The sequence below is a fragment of the Callospermophilus lateralis genome, chromosome 1, assembly GCF_048772815.1.
Source record: "Callospermophilus lateralis isolate mCalLat2 chromosome 1, mCalLat2.hap1, whole genome shotgun sequence".
Lineage (NCBI taxonomy): Eukaryota > Metazoa > Chordata > Mammalia > Rodentia > Sciuridae > Callospermophilus > Callospermophilus lateralis.
In genome coordinates this window covers 156136922-156158649 of record NC_135305.1, presented here as the reverse complement: position 1 = coordinate 156158649, position 21728 = coordinate 156136922, and the positions used below count along the sequence as shown (strand labels likewise).

At 36.6% G+C, this 21728-nt stretch overlaps 1 protein-coding gene across 9 annotated transcripts in view; it reads right to left on the bottom strand.

Moving 5' to 3' along the window:
* Positions 1–21728, bottom strand: part of Atxn2 (ataxin 2) — a 119426-nt gene that overhangs the window by 66935 nt on the left and 30763 nt on the right. For all 9 annotated transcript variants that reach the window (XR_013091129.2, XR_013091130.2, XR_013091127.2 and 6 more), the window contains exons 2-5: positions 12138–12174; positions 10148–10207; positions 9598–9669; positions 8591–8741 (exon numbers count right to left, since the gene is read on the bottom strand). Coding sequence is in view for 6 of the 9 variants with exons in the window: in XM_076852560.2 (XP_076708675.1) it covers positions 8591–8741; positions 9598–9669; positions 10148–10207; positions 12138–12174 (320 nt within the window). In the remaining 3 variants the exon portion in view is untranslated. The remainder of the gene's footprint in view (positions 1–8590; positions 8742–9597; positions 9670–10147; positions 10208–12137; positions 12175–21728) is intronic.

Here is a 21728-nt window from a genome sequence, read left to right as displayed (position 1 = left end):
TCCACCACCGAGTCACATCCTGACATCCCATTTTATAGTATTCAAGATTTTCCACCTTAAATTCTGTTCCTACTATGAATATTTTTCTTTATTGTTGTTTAGCTGATTATGACTGTTATGAAAATAAGTAGCTTCCATATGTCTTAGACCAGGCCACCTTACTCTTTCTGATACTAAGCAGTATTTTTACACTGTGTGCCCAAATAAATCTCTACTGTATGACATAGGTTTTTCTTTGCTTTTTGTCTTGTTTGGATTCACTGTTCCGACTTGAAAAATGGCAGAAAATTTCTATATGCTCTAAAATTGTACATATGATGCTGGGGACTGAATCCAGGGCCTTATGCATGTGAGGCAAGACTCTACCATCTGAGATATATTCCCAGCCCTACAATTCAATTTTAACAGAAGAATATTTTATCACTGAAATTTATTTAAAACTTGCTTAGTAGAATGGCAACTCCCAAGCCAACTCCCATTCCTTGCCACAGGCTACCTATAAATTCATCACATCCCTTTGGGCCCATCTACCACAGGCAACCTCAAAAGACAGGATGCCCATCCTGACCATTGTGTAACTTAAGAGGTGACTGCCTGACCAACTTTAGTACTTCCAGTCCCTCTATGGGGCCCAGGCACTCTTAGTTTCAATAATGTGCCTCCTCAGTTGTAGCATTATGGCCTGCCCACCCTAGTAGAGCACCATCCATTAGTGAATGTAGAACACGTTTGGATTCCTCAGAATCCAAACTTCCCAGGCTAAAATCTGCTCTGGGATTTGCCCCGTCCTTAGATTACTGACATGGCATTTCTAATGCCATACACTTCAGAAGAGATCCTTCTGTTATTGATTGCCCTATCAAGTCAAAAAAACCACAACAGTAGCTGCTGGGCAAAGTGGTGCAGGCCTTTAATTTCGGTTGTTCAGGAGGCTAAGGCCCTTAACTTAGTGAGTCCCTGTCTCAAAAAATAAAAAGGGCTAGGGATTTGACTCAGTAGTTAAGTGCCCCTGGACTCAATCCCCAGTACCAAAAAAAAGTCAATCACAACAAAAATACAAGAATGAAACATTAAGGCCGGGAATATTGCATGTGCAAGGCCCTTGGTTCAATCTTCAGCACTACCAAAAAAAAAAAAGAAAGAAAGAAAGAAAAGCACCAGAATAAAATAATTGGTAGAAATTTATTTTTCACTTACAAAAAAATGTGGTTTTTTTTTCCTTTGTGGTTGTAGATGGACAGAACACCTTCATTTTTATATGTTGCTGAGGATCAAACCCAGTGCCTCATACATGCTAGGCAAGCGCTCTACCACTGAGCCACAGCCACAGCCCCTTTCACTTTTAATTATACCTTCACACTTCAATTTCCTTCAACTTTGTCCAACTACTGCTACAATCCATTCAACTCTTCACATCTCTGGATGTATTTGGAATTCAATGCCACTAAGTCCAGCATTCTATTTTTCTTGAATTCTTTCAACTTTGGTATCTGCAACTATGAAAATGCTAGAGCAGAGCTTTTTAACAAGGAATACACAGACTCCCTCAGGGAACCATGAACACTATGAAATTAAAGGGGTGTGTGTATGTTTTATTAAAGGTAAAGTTATCCAGTCTTACAAGGTTCTCTTAAGAGATCCAATATAGTGTTTTGGGGTTTTTTTTTTTTTTGGTTTTTTGGTACTGAGGATTGAACCCAGGGGTACCTTAAAACATATATACTTTTTTAATTATCAATGAACCTTTATTTTATTTATTGATATGTGATGCTGAGAATTAAACCTTCACACATGCTAGGCAAGCACTCTGCCAATGAGTCACAACCCCAGCCCATACACCGTTTTATTTTTTGACACAGAATCTTGCTGAGATGCTCAGGTTCTTGCTAAATTGCTGAGACAGAACTCGAACTAGCAATGCTCCTGCCTCCATCTCCTGAGTCACTGGCATGAAAAGGCAAGTGCCACTGTACCCAACACCAAAATAAATTTCTGTATAACATAACAATAAACATCCTCCAAAATTCAATAAGTATTTGTTAGACAACTATATAGACTGCTTAGAGCTTTCTCATTCCTTACATAAAATAGCGCTTCTTTTTTAAAAACACGTTAAAAGACAGGCTGGGGCTGTAGCTCAGTGGTAGAGTACTTGCCTAGCATGTGTGAGGCACTGGGTTTGATCCTCAACACCATATAAAAATAAATAAATAAATAAAGGCACTGTGTCCATCTACAACTAAAAAGAATAAAAATTTTAAAAAACATGTTAAGAGGGCTGAGAGAGATTCAATGATAGAGCACGTGCCTGTCATGACTGAGGCCCTGAGTTGGACCTCAGCACCAAAAAAGGGGGGGAGAAAAAAAAATAATTAGGACCCCCAATTTTTTAAAAAATTATTTTCATTTATTTATATGTGGTGTTGACAATTGAACCCAATGCCTCACACATGCTAGGTAGTTGCTCTACTACTGAGCCACAACCCCAGTCCTACGACCCCAAATTTAATTTATTCAAAAACATTTATAGTGAGACCATATGACAGGACAAAATATTATACGAGGCCATCAGAATTGCCAGGTGCAGCAGCTCACACCTGTAATACCAAGGGCTAGAGAGGCTGAGGCGGGAGGCTGAGACAGGAGGCTCACGATTTCAAAGCCAGCTTCAGCATTTTAGCAAGGCCCTAAGCAACTTAACAAGACCCTGCCTCAAAGTAAAATATAAAAAGGGATGGGGATATGGCTCAGTGGTTAAGTGCCCCAATGCCCCAAACAAACAAACAAACAAATAAAGTATTCAAACACAAGAAACAAAGTATGAGAGAGAGAAACAAAATTATAACATACCTGGCATATGGGCCATCATACAGAGATGCTGAGGAAGAATCTTCCATGTGGCATAAAATCATGACAGCACATATAAATGAGTGTCATGTGGGCAAAGAATGAAAACACTGGGAACACAAAACACATTCAAGAGCAGTATGAAGGAAAAGAAGCACAGGAATGAGGCAGGAAAGGAATGATCAATAAACACTAGAAATTACAAAAAAGTAGCCTCAGAAAGAAATTGCAGTCCATAGTATCAAGCACAGTAGTGAAGACTGAAAAGAAGTCTAAAGGACCTGGCACTTAAAGGTTTCCTCAAACCTCAGCGTGTAGGATTAAGATGGATTCTTTTTTAGGATGAAAGAGGCTTCAGTAGGTTTCTAGTCTGAAGAGAAGAAGTAAGCAGAAAAAAAGAGGTTCAAGAGTCCAGTAACAGGATATACAAAAAAAAAAAAAAAAAAACAAGGTAAAAAAAGGAACAAAATAAAGGAATAATGACAATGTTGAGATTAAAAATTCTTATTATTAAAACCAGAGAAAAGAAAATAATGAAAACAAGGAGGAAGACAAATTTGTAGATGGGGAGGGAGAGGATAATTAATAATGGATATAATTTCCATTAACCAATTTTCTTATTATATTGATTTTTCACTAAATGTGACAGAGTCTGGTAAGTAAAAGTGATTCTTTTAGGGGTTAGGGTATAGCATATAACTCAGCAATGGAGAGCTTATCTAGTATGGGTGAGGCCCTGGGTTCAATCCTCAGCACCTTAAAAAAAAAAAAAGCACTCTGGACTAAATCCAATTAGGATAGTCATAAATAGGGAATCCAAAGATCCAATGAGACTACATAGTATAAGAAACATATATAGTATTATAAACATCATGTAGTATATAAATATTATAAATGAGTTTAGAACCATGAATTTAGGGAAAAAGCATGCTTTATTATTTCTTCAATATCAGTATAACATGTACTTTTCATCAGCCCTAATAGCCCCAATGCAGCAGGAAAAATGATCTAGGCCAAGGGTTGACAAAATCTTCTGGCTTTGCAAGTCCTATAGTCTTTTTACAATGACCCAACTCTAGCCCCATGGTATAAAAGCAGCCATCGAATGAACTTAGCTGTGTTACAACAAAACGTTATTTACTGATAAGTAGATCTGTTTGCTATTATGTAGGCTAAGAGCACTAACAAGGAAATGAAGCAGTAGGAAGAACAAGAAAGGAGAAGCAAGAGAACTACAATATAACTGAATCAGCATAATTAAATAAACAACATGAATAAAAGAGCACAAGGGGGCTGGGAGCATAGTTCAGCGGGACAGTTTATGCTTATTTGTATGTGTGAAGCCCTTGGTTTGACCCTCAACAAAAAAATGAGGCTGGGGGAACAACTGGAAGAGCAGGAAAAAAGGGAGGGAAATACTAGAAAGTATAAATAGCAAGCACAGATAACAGGTCAACTTCAAGATAAAAAGATACAAAGGCAGCCAAATGTCCTATAAAGCGGATGAAAAAATGTAGAGGAAAAAAATCAAGAGTATTCAGAATCTGCCTGCACTAGAATTTAAATAAAGTACAAAACATAAATTAATTTTCCAATGATAATCTTATGGGCCGTTCATTATGTGTGTGCTAAAGGGACTTAGAGTTGATAAGAAAAGTTACTTTCATTTTTATTTTTGGGGGGGAGGTGGAGAGGACCAGGGATTTGAACCTAGGGCATTTAACCACTGAGCCCCAGCCCCAGCAGTATTTTATTTAGAGATGGAGTCTCACTAAATTGCAGAGGGCCTTGCTATGTTGCTGAGGCTGGTTTGGTTTTTTTTTTTTTTTCCTTTTTTTTGGGGGGAGGGGGGGATGTTGCAGATGGACACAATACCTTTATTTTATTTTTATGTGGTGCTGGGGATCTGGGGATCAAATCCAGTGCCTCACAAATGCTAGGCAAGCTCTCTACCACTGAGCCACAACCCCGGGCCCGAGGCTGGCTTTGAATTTGTGATCCTCCTGCCTCAGCTTCCTGAGCCACTGGGATTACAGGAGTGCACCACTGTGCCTGACTGCTACTTTGATTTTGTCCATGTCAAACTGGTACATAAATAACATTCAAGAGATCAAAGGAAATTTGTTCATTGTATTATAAGGAAAATATAGATTATTTCTAAGCCTTATTCATTTGTATAGATTCATGAATATGACTTTTTTAATTTCTTGAAATTAATGAAGTTAGCTTCAAGAATTTAAAAGCCATGTAGACCTTACTTACTTGAAAAGACTTCCTCAATAAAAAAACCAAAGACATAAAATTCTTTTCTTTTCTTTTTGGTATCGAGGATTGAACCCAGGGCACTTTACCCATGAGCCACATTCCCAGACCTTTTTGGAGACAGGGTCGCATCAGTTGCTGAGGCTGGCAACTTGAAATTCCTCCTGCCTCAGTCACTTGGCCATCATGCCAGGCCACGGAAAAGAATCCTGAATAATACAAAGCTGTCTCTTATGTTGCTTTAGTATTTTTTTTTAAACTAGCTTTATTTGAAGGGAAATCCTTTAATGTTAGCACAGATTAATAAAGCAAACAGCTCAGTTAAAAAAAAAAAAAAAAGGTATGGTGGCACATGCCTGTAATCCTAGCAGTAAGATCCTGTCTCTAAATTTAATACAAAATAGATCTAGGAGTATAGCTCAGTGGTTTAGTGCCCTTGAGTTCAATACCTGGTACCCCCCCCACACAAAAAAAAAGAAAAAGAAAAAAAAAAAATCAGACCATGTAATTCTTGTCACAAGAATTAAGCACATCAACTGGAGTTAAAGTGAAGGATTTGGCCAGGCATGGTGGCGCATGCCTATAATCCCAGAGGCTTAGGAGGCTGAGGCAGGATGAGGCTCGGAAGTTCAAAGTCAGCCTCAGCAAAAGCAAAGTGCTAAGCAACTCAGTGAGACCCCCCTCTAAATAAAATACAAAATAGGGCTGGGGATGTGGCTCAGTGGTCAAGTGTCCCTGGATTCAATCCCTGGTACAATCAATCAAATAGGACTGGAGATGTTTTTGAGTGCCCAAGTTCAATCCCCAGGAGAGAGAGACAGAGAAAGAAGGATTTGTATCCTCACTTGGCCAGATTATTTAAGAATGTCTGTTTCCTCATCTACAACATGTGGATACTAATCATATCCATTTAAGAAATAAGTTGTGATGATTAAATTAAGAAATACAAAGTATTTGACACAGGGTTTAACACACAGAATACGCACACAAATATTATTGACCTTAAGATTTTGACAGTATTGTTACAGAAGAGAATTGTAAGACAAAGCACAGAAAGGAAATACATTTCCCTCTTCTTTTAGGAAGCTACAAATATTTATTTTTCCACACTTTACATTGATGCATTATAGTTGTACATAATGGTAAGCTTACTATTTTGGGTTTTTAGCACTCATTAACTTCTATTATTTTTTATTTATTATTATTTGTGGAGAGTGGGGTGGAGGTAGTAGTAAGCACTGAACCCAGTGGCACTGAACCACTGAGCTACATCTCAAACCCCCTACCTTTTTTTTTTTTTTTTTTTGAGACCCTAACTTGAGGTCCTCCTGCCTCAACCTACGAACTACCTAGAATTACAGGCATGTACCACCATGCCCAACTAATTTCTATTAATCCTTAAAAAATTCAATCCATCTGTCCATTTAAGATGTAGAAAAGTCCTAATTAGAATAAGTTATACTTCCATGTACGTATAATGTCATTCTATTGTCATGTATATCTAAAAATAACTTTTTAAAAATTAAAAAAAAGATGTAGAATAGTAGTATTGCATGATAGCAGCAAAGACTACTGAAGATAATCCTCCTTTCTGAGACAGAAAGGGCACTGAAAGGCAATAAAAAAAAAAGAACAAAAGTCCCCAAGACCCACAGAACAGACTAATACTATAATCTCATAAATCTATGGTTCATATCCCCAACTGCACTTCATAATCACATGCCTAACATCTCACCGAAGTTAATAATTAAATTAGAATCTCTATAGGTGAAAACTGGACACTTAAAAAAACTTTGTGATACAGCATTAACAAGCATTGGTTAAATCCTACCTTGCTTTATTCTAGGAGGCTGGAAATCTAAGTCTCTAATACAAAATAAGGTAAATCTAAAAGTAGAACTAAGTGCCTTCATGTTTTCCATTAATGAACTATCCCATTAATAACTCTAAAAGGGATGTCTACATGCTGATAGTATCCAGATTAGAAATTTTATTTTATAGTGAGCAACTTCTGCCAGAGTAGTCCTGAGAACCTGGCTTAAAAGATTGAAAACTTAAAGACATAACAACACTATTTCAGGATGCTATGTACTAGATGGACACAACTGTACAATTCACTAAATCACCACAGTTTTGAAATAAAATACCTGAAACTATAATACTGATATTCAGTTAAACAATCGTTTTATAAAGAAAATAATCATTTTAGCACATAGCAAAATATTTCTACCTTTTTAAGAGCATACTGAACACTTTCAAAAGTGTCCCTCTACAGTCACACACAGTAACACAAACTTGATCATCCTGTCTCAAATTAAACTGAAAAAGAACCAGGAGTTGGCACAGTGGCACACACCTGTAACACCAGCAGCTTGGAAGGCTGAGGCAGGAGGATCGAAAGTTCAAAGCCAGCCTCAGCAATTCAGGGAGGCACTAAGCAACTCAGTGAGACCCGGTCTCTAAATAAATACAAAAAAGGGCTGGGGATGTGGCTCAGTGGTTAAGTGCCTCCAAGTTCAATTCCCAGTACCAACCCCTACAACCCTCCCCAGCCCCCACTAAGGGACGCAAACATTTGAGAAGATTAAAAAATGGAACACTGCACTTTCCATCAGCATTTCAAAGCAGTTACAGAGTGCCTACTGTTGCCAGCCTCTGAAAAAGCAAGCTAATAGGTGAGAACCTTGTTAAGAGAAAGGTTTTAACTTCCTGTGCTTTATAGTCGCAGTGTAGAAAAATCAGCTCAACAACAAAACAAAAAAAACAGCATTTGGTGTAGACTGAATCATGAAAATCAAATTGTAATGAATTACAATCTGCTGAAGAATTTTACATTTGACTATTTTAATTAAAGAATTTCAGAACCAAGTCCAAAATTGCTCCCAAGTGCCATTCACCATGTTAATGAACACTCAGCATTGCAGAGTATGCTCTCCAAATGAAGGGCAGCGACTCCTGCATGTTCCTCCTCAATAAACGCTGAAATAAACTAAATTTTAATAAGTACATAATATCTTAAATTTTTAAAACAGGAATGTTCTACTTTGCCTTTCTTCATCTTCATTAAATGATTATTTTCTATCCACAGATCTCTGCCTTTCTTCTATAGCCCTATGTTTTGATTTCCTTACAGATTTATAGGTCTACTTATAAATTAAAGCTCATCATTGGCCAAATGGAATAAGAATTTTCAACTGAATATCAGTAGCATTTTTGACTATGAAACTGCGGAAAATACTTTCCAAATTATTTTTTTACAGAACATAAACTTAATATTTGCTACTGAAATACCCACATGATTGTTCTCCAAAGTTTTGAGCATTTTTCCAACAAAAATGGATTCAAAGTTCCATTGTTCTTAAAAGACAAAAAAAAAAAAAAAAAAAAAAAAAACAACAACCCATCTCAGTCATATACTAGAGTAATCACTGTGGAATAAATCTAATAAACTGGGAAGCATATTTAGAAAACCAAAGCCCACCTCTTCTTGCATAACTGGAGTCCATATCTTTAAACTGTACCACAACAAAGTCTGAACACTTGAACAAAATACTCTCCATTATTTCTTCACGTTTTGGCCCCGAACTGGATTCTGTACTTTTCTCATGTGCAGCATCAAGTACCAAATCGCACTAAAATGAAAAACATGAGTAAATATTTAAAACACTTATGGAAAAAATTTGATAGAAGTCCCTTAAGTTCACGAAAGTGCTATTTCTTTTATGTCTTTGGCAAAAATAATTACTTTAAGAAAATAATCATTGGCTGGGGTTGTAGCTCAGTGGTCGAGTGCTTGCCTCATGCGCGTGAGGACCTGGGTTCGATCCTGGGTGATGGAACTGTTTTACTGTCCGACTGCACTGGCAGTTACAGAATTATATGCTTTTTGGAGGGCTGAGGGTATAGCTCAGTGGTAGAGCACTTGCCTAGCATGTACAGATCCACATAAAGATAGATAGATACATAGATAGAGAAAACAATCATGCCCTTTTAAAAATATGTGGTCTATTGTCTTTTCCATCAAATCTAGTCAGATGTGGTAGCGCACACCTGTAATCTCAGCAACTTAGGCTGAGGGATAAGGATGGCAAGTTGGAGGTCAGCCTAAACAATTTAATGAAACTTTGCCTCAAAATAAAAAGGGCTGGGCACGTAGCTCATTGGTAGAGCGCTTGCCTAGCATGCACAAAGCCATTAGTTCAATCCTTTGAAGTGTAGAAAAAAATACCCTTAAATCTATAAGTTGGTCTTTTGAGCACTCTGGTCATTAAAATAATTGGTATTTGAAACTTTACAGCAAAATCAAAATACACTGAGCATGAAAATGTTTTTCTTTTTAAGAACTACCATATGAAGCTAATCATGATAAATATGCTCACTTCGTAACTACAAATTTGCTAATCAGAATTCGATAGACACTGCTCAGGAAGTAATACAAACACATAATAGTTGATTTACATTAATTAAAAAAAAGAAAGAAATAATTACCTTAGGACTGTATGTTTTAAAAACTCCTTCATAAATACCTCCATTTTTCACTTGTACCTCACATTTGGATCCCTAAAAACAGACAATTAATTTTTCAAAGAAACAGTACTACATCATCAGGGATATGTGTCTTCATTTTATGTTTCATAATTCATTAGGCTTTATTCAATACTAGCTATTCACTGACAAACAACAAAAATTTCAGAACATTAACAATACAATGGAATCTCAAAATTCTTCAGGAGACTCAGAGTTTACAGTATAAATTTACAAATATTCAAGTTAAATACATCTGATCCCACCTATATCAGATAAAATAATACACAACAGATAATTAACTACAAATATTATTTTATACAGTGCTAACAAGAATGTGTTTACAGTTACAATAGACTACATAAAGAGTTCTAATGTATTTTTTTCCTAAATCATCTTGATCAAATATGACCCAACAAATGTACTTTGACAATCATTTATCTACATTTTAACTTCATGAAATTACTTTATTCTACACCCAAAGCAATCTATTCCCAACAATCTGATAACTTACAACAACTGATGTAAGTATATGAACCATCCTCATATTTGCATAGATTCCATCAAAAGAAATCTGAAATATTAAAAAACAATATTATAAATTAGTATTTATACTTCCATATACATTAAAGTGAACATTTTGTTACAAACTCTTTAGATTGCTGGTAACTCCTCACAGCTCCTCACATGTATTAATATTTGGTTTACTACAATCTTCTGCATCCTTAAAGAAGAAGTTAGGGTTTTTAACAGTAAAGTCAGGCATAGCAATTAACAACATGATTTATACATGATACAAAAAAAGCAATACTAAACCTCTCTAAAAGAGGAAAAATAAAATCATGAGGACAGAAGGCAAATCAATGATTGGGGAATGAAGGTTCTCAACAAAGTGGCATGAAGGATTTTGATGGGTGATAGAACTGTTTTACTGTCCAACTGCACTGGCAGTTAGAGAATTATATGCATTTGTATAGTTCAGTGGTAGAGCACATGCCTAGCATGTACAGGCCCACAAAAATCAAACCAACCAACCAACCAAAAAAAAAAAAAGAAGAAGAAGAAACAAAAACCACTCCTATCTATATCCTAAAAAGGGTAAAATAACTCTTAATAAATAACAAATTAATGGAATGAGGAGAACCCCCAGCTACTTTCTCTCTGCATACCTGCATCAATCGATGCAAGTATTTTAACATCTGGTCAACCACACCACCCCATAATACATAATAATGTAAGTTGTGCCCTCTTGATCCTTATGAAGTCGATCTGTCTAATAAAGGCAGGGTGACTCAAAAATTAGTGATAACTTATTTATCAAACCGAACTTATGCTTTTCAGTTCCATGTAAATTCCACTGGCTTCCTAAAGGTAAGATCAGAAGGCCCTTTCCAAAGGAGAAAAATGAAAGGAGTTTAAAAAATATATATAGCTTATTAATTCAAAATAAAAAGCTTGAATGTTGGGGCTGGGGTTGTGGTTCAGTGGTAGAAAACTCATCTAGCATGGGTGAGGCACTGTGTTTGATCCTTAGTGCTACGTATAAATAAATAAAATAAAGGTATTGTGTCTAACTACAACTAAAAATAAATATTTAAAAATTTAAAAAAAGAAATAAAGGTATTGTGTCCATCTACAAATAAAATGGGGGATATGAGGTATCCCCCAAACCTCCTGTGTCAAATCAGGAAATGAAAATGTTCAGAGGTGAAATGATTGTGTTATGAGAGAGAGCCTGATCAGCCCATCCCAGTTTGAATGGATTAACTGGGTGGTAGCTGTAGGTAAGTGGGTTGTGGCTGGAGGATGTGGGTCACTGGAAGGCATGCCCTGGAAGAGTGGTTCTTCCCTGAGTCCCTTTCCCCTCTTCTCTCTGCTTCTCAGCTGCCAGAAATTGAATAACTTTCCTCCCTCATACTTCTACTATGATGCTGTGTTTCACCCCAGGCCCACATCAATTTGGTTATCCAACCAAGGACAAAACCTCTGAAATTAAGAGCCAAAATAGACTTTTCATTCTCGAAGTTGTTCTTGTTGGGTATTTTGGTGACAGTGACAAAAAGTAGACTAATACACCAAAGAACTTTCCAAACTTCACCCTTGGTGTTCTATTTATCTTTTAGAGATTAATTGCTTCAATTTGCCTTTAGTCACTTACAAAAGAACAAATAAGGGCTGGGGCTGTAGCTCAGTGGTAGAGCGCTTGCCTAGCACGTGAGGCACTAGGTTCAATCCTCAGCACCACAAAAAAATAAAGGTTAAATTCTTTAAAAAAATAATAACTTTCTTATTATGTGACAAAAATATCATTTATACGCAATTTTTACCCTTTATACGGTTATCAGCAAAACACAACACATATAGCCAATAATTTTGTACTATACTATATTAATCTAGGAAGGTTTCCAACAATAAAGAAAAAAAGCTTTTTGCCTTGGCCTTTAATGTATATTTAGAAATCATATTTTAGCCAACAATTTTTTGCAAACATTAAAGTTACTCACCGTAGACTGAGGCAGTCCTTTGCTATTGTTTCGACCTCTGAAAAGATTAAATATATATTTTTATTAAACTCAACAGACTGAAAAAACTGAAGTATATCCTCAAATTTAAAATACCTTATAAATTCCACTCAAAGAACAAGCTAATTGGGGAGACAGTTCACCTACTATTTAGTCTAAAAGCCTGCCTAAGGATGGCTCTCTATGCTCTACTTGCCCAGAGATACAAAACAGGCAGTAGGTAAAGAGCACAAAGAGGAAAGAATGTGAACTTTATCAAATCTAATCAACGAAATAAAGATAGCCTATTGGAAGAAAAAACTAACATTAAACCTGAGTTAATACTAATCTTTACTCCAAAAGTAACCAATCACTGCTATAAAAAGCTACTCAGAAGCAAATACAGGTACTATTCCTGATTTAACCAACATATGTAACATATGTTACACTATGTAACTATAATTTCCCCCACCTCTGAAAATGGATGATATTATTAAGTTAAATCATCCAGAGCACTTTTACTTCTAAATAACATGTTGTAATCTGTGCAACCAGTATATCTCCTCCAACTTCCTCCCTTGGAAAATTGGTTGCCAAGGTTTCCAGTAAGGTTAACTCTATTTTCAAGTAAATTTAATTATAAAACAACATTGTTGTCCCTTGGTACCCTGGGAGATTGGTTCTAAGACCTGAGATAGCAAAATCTGAGGATGCTAAAGTTCCTTAGGTGAAAAGGTGTAGTATTTGCATAGAACCTACAAATCTTTAGATTACTTAAAATACCAAATACAATGTAAATGTCATGTAAATAGTAGTTATACTGTATTGTTTAAGAAAAGACAAGAAAAAACTTTTTTACATATTAAATACAGATGGCAGTTTTTCTCCCAAAATATTTTTGATACACCATTATTTGAATCAACAAATGTGGAACCCAAAAACACAGATATAATTGACTATTACAACCTAAAGCTTATTTTAATGGAAAAGATTAGGATTCTTAGAAATAATTTTTAAAAATTACTTAAAAAAATTAGAAAAGTAAAATGTTACATAATTTATAAACTCTAGTCACTCTGGATCAAACAGAACTGAAATCCCATTTTAATAAAATAATCACAACACTCAAAATTTAAAACATTCAGGGAACAGAACAATTTAGGTCCAAAAAGTCTAGCAATATGACTGGTGCCATTCCCAGTATAGTAACACAGATCTTAACTCTGACACCAGTTCTGGCTTGGTCTCCAACTCTTACTACTTTGCTCAGTAGTAAGAAAATAATAGTCTAGAAAATAATAGTCAAGACCAAATGATCTAAGATTCCTTTTATTTTATTTATTCTTTTGAGGGGGGAGGAGGGAGGGGGGGGGAGGGAGGGAGGGAGAATTTTTTTTAATATTTTTTTTTTTTTAGTTTTCGGCGGACACAACATCTTTGTTTGTATGTGGTGCTGAGGATCGAACCCGGACCGCACGCATGCCAGGCTGCTACCACTTGAGCCACATCCCCGGCCCTTTTATTTTTTTTAATATTTATTTTTTAGTTATAATTGGACACGATAACTTTATTTTACTTATTTAATTTTCATGTGGTGCTAAGGATCGAACCCAGGGCCTCATACATGCTGGGCGAGCACTCTGCGGCTGAGCCACAACCCCAGCCCAATTCCTTTCACTTCTAACATTCTGATAACTCTTTGCCTCTTGCAAGTACAAACGTAGAAATTCTTAAAACCTAAGGAGTATAACTAATAATTTATCATTTGTAGAACTTCCTATGAACTAGATACTATGGGAAGCCCAGAGATACAAAACAGGCAATGGGTCATGGAAGAGCACAAAGAATGTGAACTTAATCTAATCAAATTTGATTAAATCTAAATTTGATTCCACATGTGTTTGTCTAATTTACCACCTCGGTTTTATAGTAAACTATAAAGCAGTTAAATATCTCAACCAAATCCATTCAGTTCTTGAGCAGTAGAGCTAATACTTAAATTACATTTACTACACCCAGGCTTTCCATTTCTAGGTTATGCTGTCTCACTGAAATTGCATTATAAGGAATAAACTTAAAAGTGCCTACACGCTTTCAACCTCACATTAAGCCTAACTAAAGTTTTATACTTTTTCAAATATCATTTGAATGTACTGAGTGTTTTCTCTCCTATTTACTTGTAGTACATACCCAAAAAGCTTAAAACGGCTAAATTTTGCTTATTAGAAGGATTATCTTATCCTAGTAGTTGCTGAGAGCCAGTTACAAAACCTTGAACAAATGCTATGAAGTGTCAAAGTGTCCTTAAACACTCATGTAGCCTCCCCTACAAAGAGACTAAACATAATATTTATTTACAGAACTCACATCTTTTTAATTGATTACACAGTTACATCTTTGACTAATAAAGTGCAATTGTTTGACAAACCAGTTTACTTAGTAGAACAAATAGTTCACTGATGAAAACAATAAGACACTTACAGATATAAAGTGGCACAGGGTACAGAAACCACTGATTGCCACTGACCTTCACTGATCCACAGAGTCTGACAGACACCCAAGAGGTATGTTACTATATCAAAGCAATGTTCCCTGAAACAGTTCCCCCCACCCACCCTCTGTTTTTGGGTCCACTCAGATGTTTTTACTTTTGATTTTCTTCAACAGTATTTCTGGCCAAGATAACTACTATTTTACATACCAGTTGAATATCCATTATCTGAAATACTGTGACCAGTAGGTGTTTCCAATTCCAGATTTTTTCAGATACTGGAATATTTGCATATTTAAGGAAATGTCATGAGAAAGGGCCCCAAGTTTAGATATTCATTTATAATTTCATATATCTTTTCTTTTTTTTTTTTTAAACTGGGATTGAGTCCAGGGTTTTACTCATGCTAGGTAAGCACTCTAACACTGAGTTATACCTCCCAAGCCCTTTCTAAAATTTTACTCTGAGACAGGGTCTCACCAAGTTGGCAAGGCTGACTTGGAACTACCGATCCTCCTGCCTCACTCCAACTCCTAAGTAGTGGAAATTATAGCTGTGGTCCATCACACCCAGCTCCGTAAAACTTACCCACATGGGCTGAAGATAATTTTATATAATATTTTCAGTGCACCTGCATTTTGACCGCAATCCATCACATGAAGTCAGGTATGGAATTATCCACTTGTAACACCATGGCAGAACCTAAATTCAGATCTTACAGAATGTTGGATTTCACATTTTCTGATAGGGATGCTCAGCCTGCAACAAATACTAAATCTCAAAATAGGTCAAGTGCTAGGGTTGTGGCTCAGTGGTAGAGCACTTGCCTAGCAAGCACCACATAAAAATAAATAAAGATATTGTGTTCATCTACAACTTAAAAAAAAAAAAAGGTCAAGATCACAATCTAGTCCTAAAAATGATTGGATAGATCAGGTATCACAAAACAACACTAACCAGGAGTCTATTCTTTCATTAGTTATTGAATATAACATTTAAGTGATTCAAAATGCCTACCAAATAAATATAAAGAAATTTAGGGGCTGGGATGTAGCTCAGTGGTAAAACACTTGTCTAGCATGTATGAGACCCTAAATTTGATACCTAGCATGAAAAACAAGAAAACCCAAGTATAGTGGCACAAATCTATAATCCCAGTGACCTGGAAGCTGAAGTAGGAGCAATCACAAGTTTACAACTTAGCAAGATCCTGTCTCAAAATTAAATTAAAAAGCTGGGGTGGGGGTTTGTGGCTCAGCGGTAGAGCGCTTGCCTAGCGCGTGTGAGGCCCTGGGTTCGATCCTCAGCACCACATAAAAATAAAAATAAAAATAAAATAGATGTATTGTGTCCAACTACAAATAAAAAAATAAATATTAAAAAAAATTAAAAGGCTGGGCATGGTGGCACACATCTGTAATCCCAGCAGCTTGGGAGGCTGAAGATGGGAAGATCAAAGCTAGCCTCAGCAACTTGGCCCTAAGTAACTCAAAGTTAAGACCCTGTCTCTATAAAGAAAATACAGAAAAGGGCTGAGGGTGTGGCTTAGTGGTTAATTGCTCCTGGATTCACTCCCTAGTACAAAAAATAAATAAAAATTAAAAAAAAAAAAAACTGGGGGTAAAACTCAGTTGTATAGTGCCACTAGGTTCCATCCCCAATACCAAAAAAAAAAAAAAAAAAAAAAAAAATTTAAAAACAGAAAGAGAAAGGAATTTACACAAATAAAAAAGTTTATTTTGGGCTGGGGAAATGGCTCAAGCGGTAGCGTGCTTGCCTGGCATGCACGCGGCACTGGGTTCGATCCTCAGCATCACATACAAATAAAGATGTTGTGTCCGCCGAAAACTAAACAATAAATATTAAAAAAAAAAGTTTATTTTGCTTAAAAATAACACAAAAGGGGGGAAGTGGATGGTTAATAAATTAAGCAAAACCAGCACATCTTGGTAAGTTGGTAACAAGTATGCAAGGGATCATCATACCATTATACATTTGTACAACCTCCCTTAAGAAAAAAGAAAAAAGAAATGCCTTCTAATGAAATGCAATATGCATATGAGGCTGGATCTCACCAAGCTTACTGATTTATCAGTTCACAGGAAACATGAGAACAAAGAATAGATCAATTAATACTATGAGGTTATATAATAGTTGAATCTACAACATGGTAAATCCCACATAAAAAAAAGGATGCAGTTCCTGTAACAAATGTTTAGAGAAGAAAAACAATGTAGAGGAAAGTATATCTATAAAGACACATAATTAGGGCTATAGCCCAATAGTTAGTGCTCACCTAACACATAAGGCCCTGGGTTCAATCCCCACCATGGCAGAGTGGATGAAAAAAAATGGAAGTGGAAGCAAGGAGTCTTTTCAAAACAAACAGTGAATTAAGCCAAATCTCACTTTATACCATTATACAATAATTAACTCCAAATGGATAAAAGATCTGAATGTAAAAATTAAAACTATAATTTTTTAGGAAGAAATGGGAAAATCTTCATGACCTAAAATTTGACATTATTTCTTAACTGTAACATCAAAAAGCACTGGAATCATAAGGAAAAAATAGATGCATGGTACTTCACAAAAATTACGAACTTTTAAGCTAGAAACAGTGGTGCTCGCCTATAGTTCCAGCTATTCAGGAAGCTGAGGCAGGAGGATTATTTAAGTACAGGAATATGGTGCCAGCCTGGGTAACATACTGAGACCATGTCTCTTAAAAAACCTTAAAACTTCGGCTGAGGTTGTAGCTCAGTGGTAGAGCACTCGCCTAGCGAGTGTGAGGCATTGGGTTCAATCCTCAAAACCATGTAAAAATACACAAATAAAGATATTGTGTCTAGCTACAACTAAAAATATATTTTAACAAAATAAAAAAGAAACTTTAAAACTCAATAAAAAAGTTCAAAATGATGAAAAATTTCAATATTATCTATTTCTATAAAGAAGTCATTCAGATAGTCAATAAGCATACAAAAAGATGCTTAGGGGCTGGGGATGTGGCTCAAGCGGTAGCACGCTCTCCTGGCATGCGTGTGGCCCGGGTTCCATCCTCAGCACCACATACAAAGATGTTGTGTCCGCCGAAAACTAAAAAATAAATATTATTCACAACCACTATGATAGCTATTATTAAAAATAAACATTGGGCTGGGGAGGTGGCTCAAGCAGTAATGCGCTCGCCTGGCATGCGCGGAGCGCTAGGTTCGATCCTCGGCACCACATAAAAAAGATATTGTGTCCACCAAAAAACTACAGAATAAATATTTTAAAAATTCTCTTGTAAAAAAAAATAAATAAATAAACAAACATAACCTGGGGGTGTAGCTCATCAATAGAGCATTTGCCTAACAAACTTAGAATTGGGGTTCAATTCCCAGTACCACCATTTGGGGAAAAAAAAAAAAAGAAGGAAAGAAATAACAAATGTTGGCAAAGATGTAGAGAAATCAGAATCCTTGTGTACTGTTAGAAAATAAGACAGTACATCTATAAGAAAAAAGTACAGTGGCTCCTCAAAAGATTAAACAGAATGATCATTTGATCAAGTAATTCTACTTCTGAGTATGTACCCAAAAGAATTCAAAGCAGAGACTCAAATATAAAATTATACACCCATGTTCATAGCAGCATTATTCCCAATAGCCCAAAAAAAAAAAAAAAAAAAAGTTTGAGACAATTCAAATGTCTACTAATGAATGAGTGAATAAACAATATGGTATGTATGTACAACAGTATATTATGCAGCCATAAAAATGAAGTTCTGGTACATACAATATGCAGAAATCTTGAAGACATACTAAATTAGATAGGACAGACAAAAGACAAATGTTATAAAGATTCTACTTATACTGAGAATAGTCAAATTCATAGAAAGGTAGCTGCCAGAGATCAGGAATGGGGGGAATAGGGAACAACTGCTTACTGGGTTTCTTTTGGTATAATGAAAATGTTTTGGAAATTCAAACAGATGGTGGTGACACAACAATGTGCAATGTATTTAATGCCACTCAATACACTTAAAAGTAGCTACAATGGTATAGATTATGTGCATTTTATCACAATTTGGGAGGGAAAAAAGCTCAGAATGTCTTCCCAAAGGAAGGTGAGGCCAGGGTTGAAGCTCAGTGGTAGGTAGAGCACTTGCCTAGCAGGTGTGAGGCACTGAGTTTAATTCAAAGCACCACATAAAAGAATATAAATAAATAAAGCTTAAAAAAAAAAAGTGAAGGCTGCTGGGCATGATGGCACAGGCCTGTAATCCCAGCAACTTGAGAGAAACCTCGGAAAGCTGAGGCAGGAGGATCACCAAGTTCAAAGCCAGCCTCAGCAAAAGTGAGGTGCTAAGCAACCCAGTGAGTCTCTAAATAAAATACAAAATAGGGCTGGGGACATGGCTCAGTTATTGAGTGCCCCTGAGTTCAATCACCAGTACCTCACCACACACACAAAAAAAGTGAAGCCTGGTAGACTCACTGAAGATAAATTCAACTAAGTTGGCTAGCTTTGTGGCCAGAATGAAGGAAAGACAGCTGAGACTTCTCCAGAGATCAAAACAATCTCATTACTGACTTTAGGAACTCAAATTTAGGAGCTCAAAATTGATCAAATCAATGTGAAGAAGTTTATGGCCCAAGTCATCATTAAGATCAAGATAATAATCAGCTAACAATTACTGTAGCTTAACAGCTAGGTGATATCAAGAAGAGACAAATCCATGCCAAAACCAATTCTGGAGCGATTGTGGGCACATTCAAGGCTGATCCCCAGATGGGCCAGCAGAGGCTGACAGTACAGGGGGCAGGGAAGGGATAGGACTAACTAAAGTCAACCACAGCCACTAAAAATGAAAATAAGGGCTGGGGATGTGGCTCAAGCGGTAGCGCGCACGCCTGGCATGCGTGCCGCCCGGGTTCGATCCTCAGCACCACATACAAACAAAGATGTTATATCCGCCGAAAACTAAAAAATAAATATTTTTTAAAAAATGAAAATAAATAAATACATTCATGCACCACAGACATCATAGAGACAGTGGACTCACAAATTATACTGCCTAGTGACTAGCGTTCCATCTTAGGTTTGTATAATTACACTATCATTAACACCATCACTAAGAGAGGCAAGACTAGCCGGGCCAGGTTTACCATGCCTGTAATCCCAGCAATTTGGGAGGCTGAAGCAGGAGGATTGCAAATTCAAGGTCAGCCTCAGCAACTCAGGGAGGCCCTACCAATTTAGCCAGACATTGTTTCAAATTAAAAATTTTTAAAAAGGGCTGGAGATTTATCTCTGCTAAGGTGCCCCTGGGTTCAATCCCCAGTACTGGGGGCAAGATGGGGTGGGGGCACACAACACATATGGACATGAAAATAGATTATTACATTAATATGTGTTCAACAAAAAAATTACAAGACATGGAAAAGCATGACCCCAACCCTTGGGGGTGAGGGGGAGAAGGTAACACCAATACAAACTGCTTTTATGTGACTGGATGTCAGACTAAATACACAAAAACAAAAGTAGTCACTATCAACAGGTTAGGAAACTAAAGGAGCCAGCCAAAGTGGCATACAACTGTAATCGCAGCAACTCAGGAGACTGAGGCAGGCAGACTGCAAATTTGAGGCTAGCTTCAGCAATTTTGCAAAACTGTCTCAAAATAAAAATAAAAAGGCCTGGGAATGTAATTTAGTGGAAGAGTGCCCCTGGGTTCAATTTCTAGTACAAAAAAGAAAAAAGAACAAGAAGAAAAAAAAAAAACTAAAAAAATATTGATTAAATCCAGTAAAGAAAGGTATAATTACAAGACTGCATCAAATAGAAAATTGATTTAAAAGAAGCAAATGAAAATCCTACAATTGAAAAGCACAACAACTTAAAAAATTCACCAGAGGAGCTCAACAGATACTTGAACTGATAATAAACTTGCAGATCAAGATAGATTATGAGCCGGGCATGTAGTGCTTGCCTGTACTCCCAGTGACTCGGGAGGCCGAGACAGGAGAATCATGAATTCAGCCTCAGCAAAAAGTCAAGGATCTAAGCAATTCAGTGAGACCCTATCTCTAAATAAAATACAAAATAGGGCTGGGGATGTGGCTCAGTGGTTAAGCACCCCTGGATTAAATCCCTGGTACAAAAAAAAAAAAAAAATAGATAGATAGATTATGAAATTCAAAGACAGGGAGAAAAAGAGTGAATAAAAATAAACCCAAACCCAATCAGTTGTCAGGCAGAGTGGCACATGCCTGTAATCTTGGGAGGCTAAGGCAAGAGGATTGCAAGGTTGAGGCCTGCCTGAGCAACTTAGTGAGCCCCTACCTCAAAATAAAGTATCAAAAGGGTTGGGGATGGGATCTGAGGTTATAGCTCAGTGGTAGAGCACTTGCCAAGCATGTGTGAGGTACTGGGTTCGAGTCTCAGCACCACATGTAAATAAATGAACAAAATAAAGGTTCATCAACAACTAATATATATATATTTTTAAACAGGTTGGTTATGGAGTGTCCCTAAGTTCAACCCCCAGTGCCCCAGTACTACAAAAAAAAAAAAAAAAAAAAAGAGAGAGAGAGAGAGAACAGCCCCAAAGAAATGTGGGATACCACTGAGTTCAAATACACATAAAGGAAAACCAGCAAAGTAAAATAAAAAGGAGAATGCTAAAAGGAATAATGGATGGGAAATCCCAAATTTACTGAAAAACATTAAACCTACACAGCAGAAAACTCAATGAACTTCAAGTAGAATTTTAAAAACCCACAGATAAGGAGGCTCATGCCTGTAGTCCCAGCTACTTGGGGACAACTCAAGCATCTCAAGTTTGAGACTCTGTCTCCAAAATAAAAACATCAAGTACAGTATCATAAAAATGGTGAAAGCCAGGCTGGGACTGTAGTTATCTAGCATGTGTGAGGCACTAAGATTTGATCTTCAGGATCCCATAAAAATAAATAAATGAAATAAAGGTATTGTGTGCATCTACAACTAAAAAGTATTTTAAAAAATATTTAAGGGCTGGGGTTGTGGCTCAGTTGTAGAGCACTTGCCTAGCATGTGGAGACACTGGGTTCAGTGCTCAGCCACCACATATA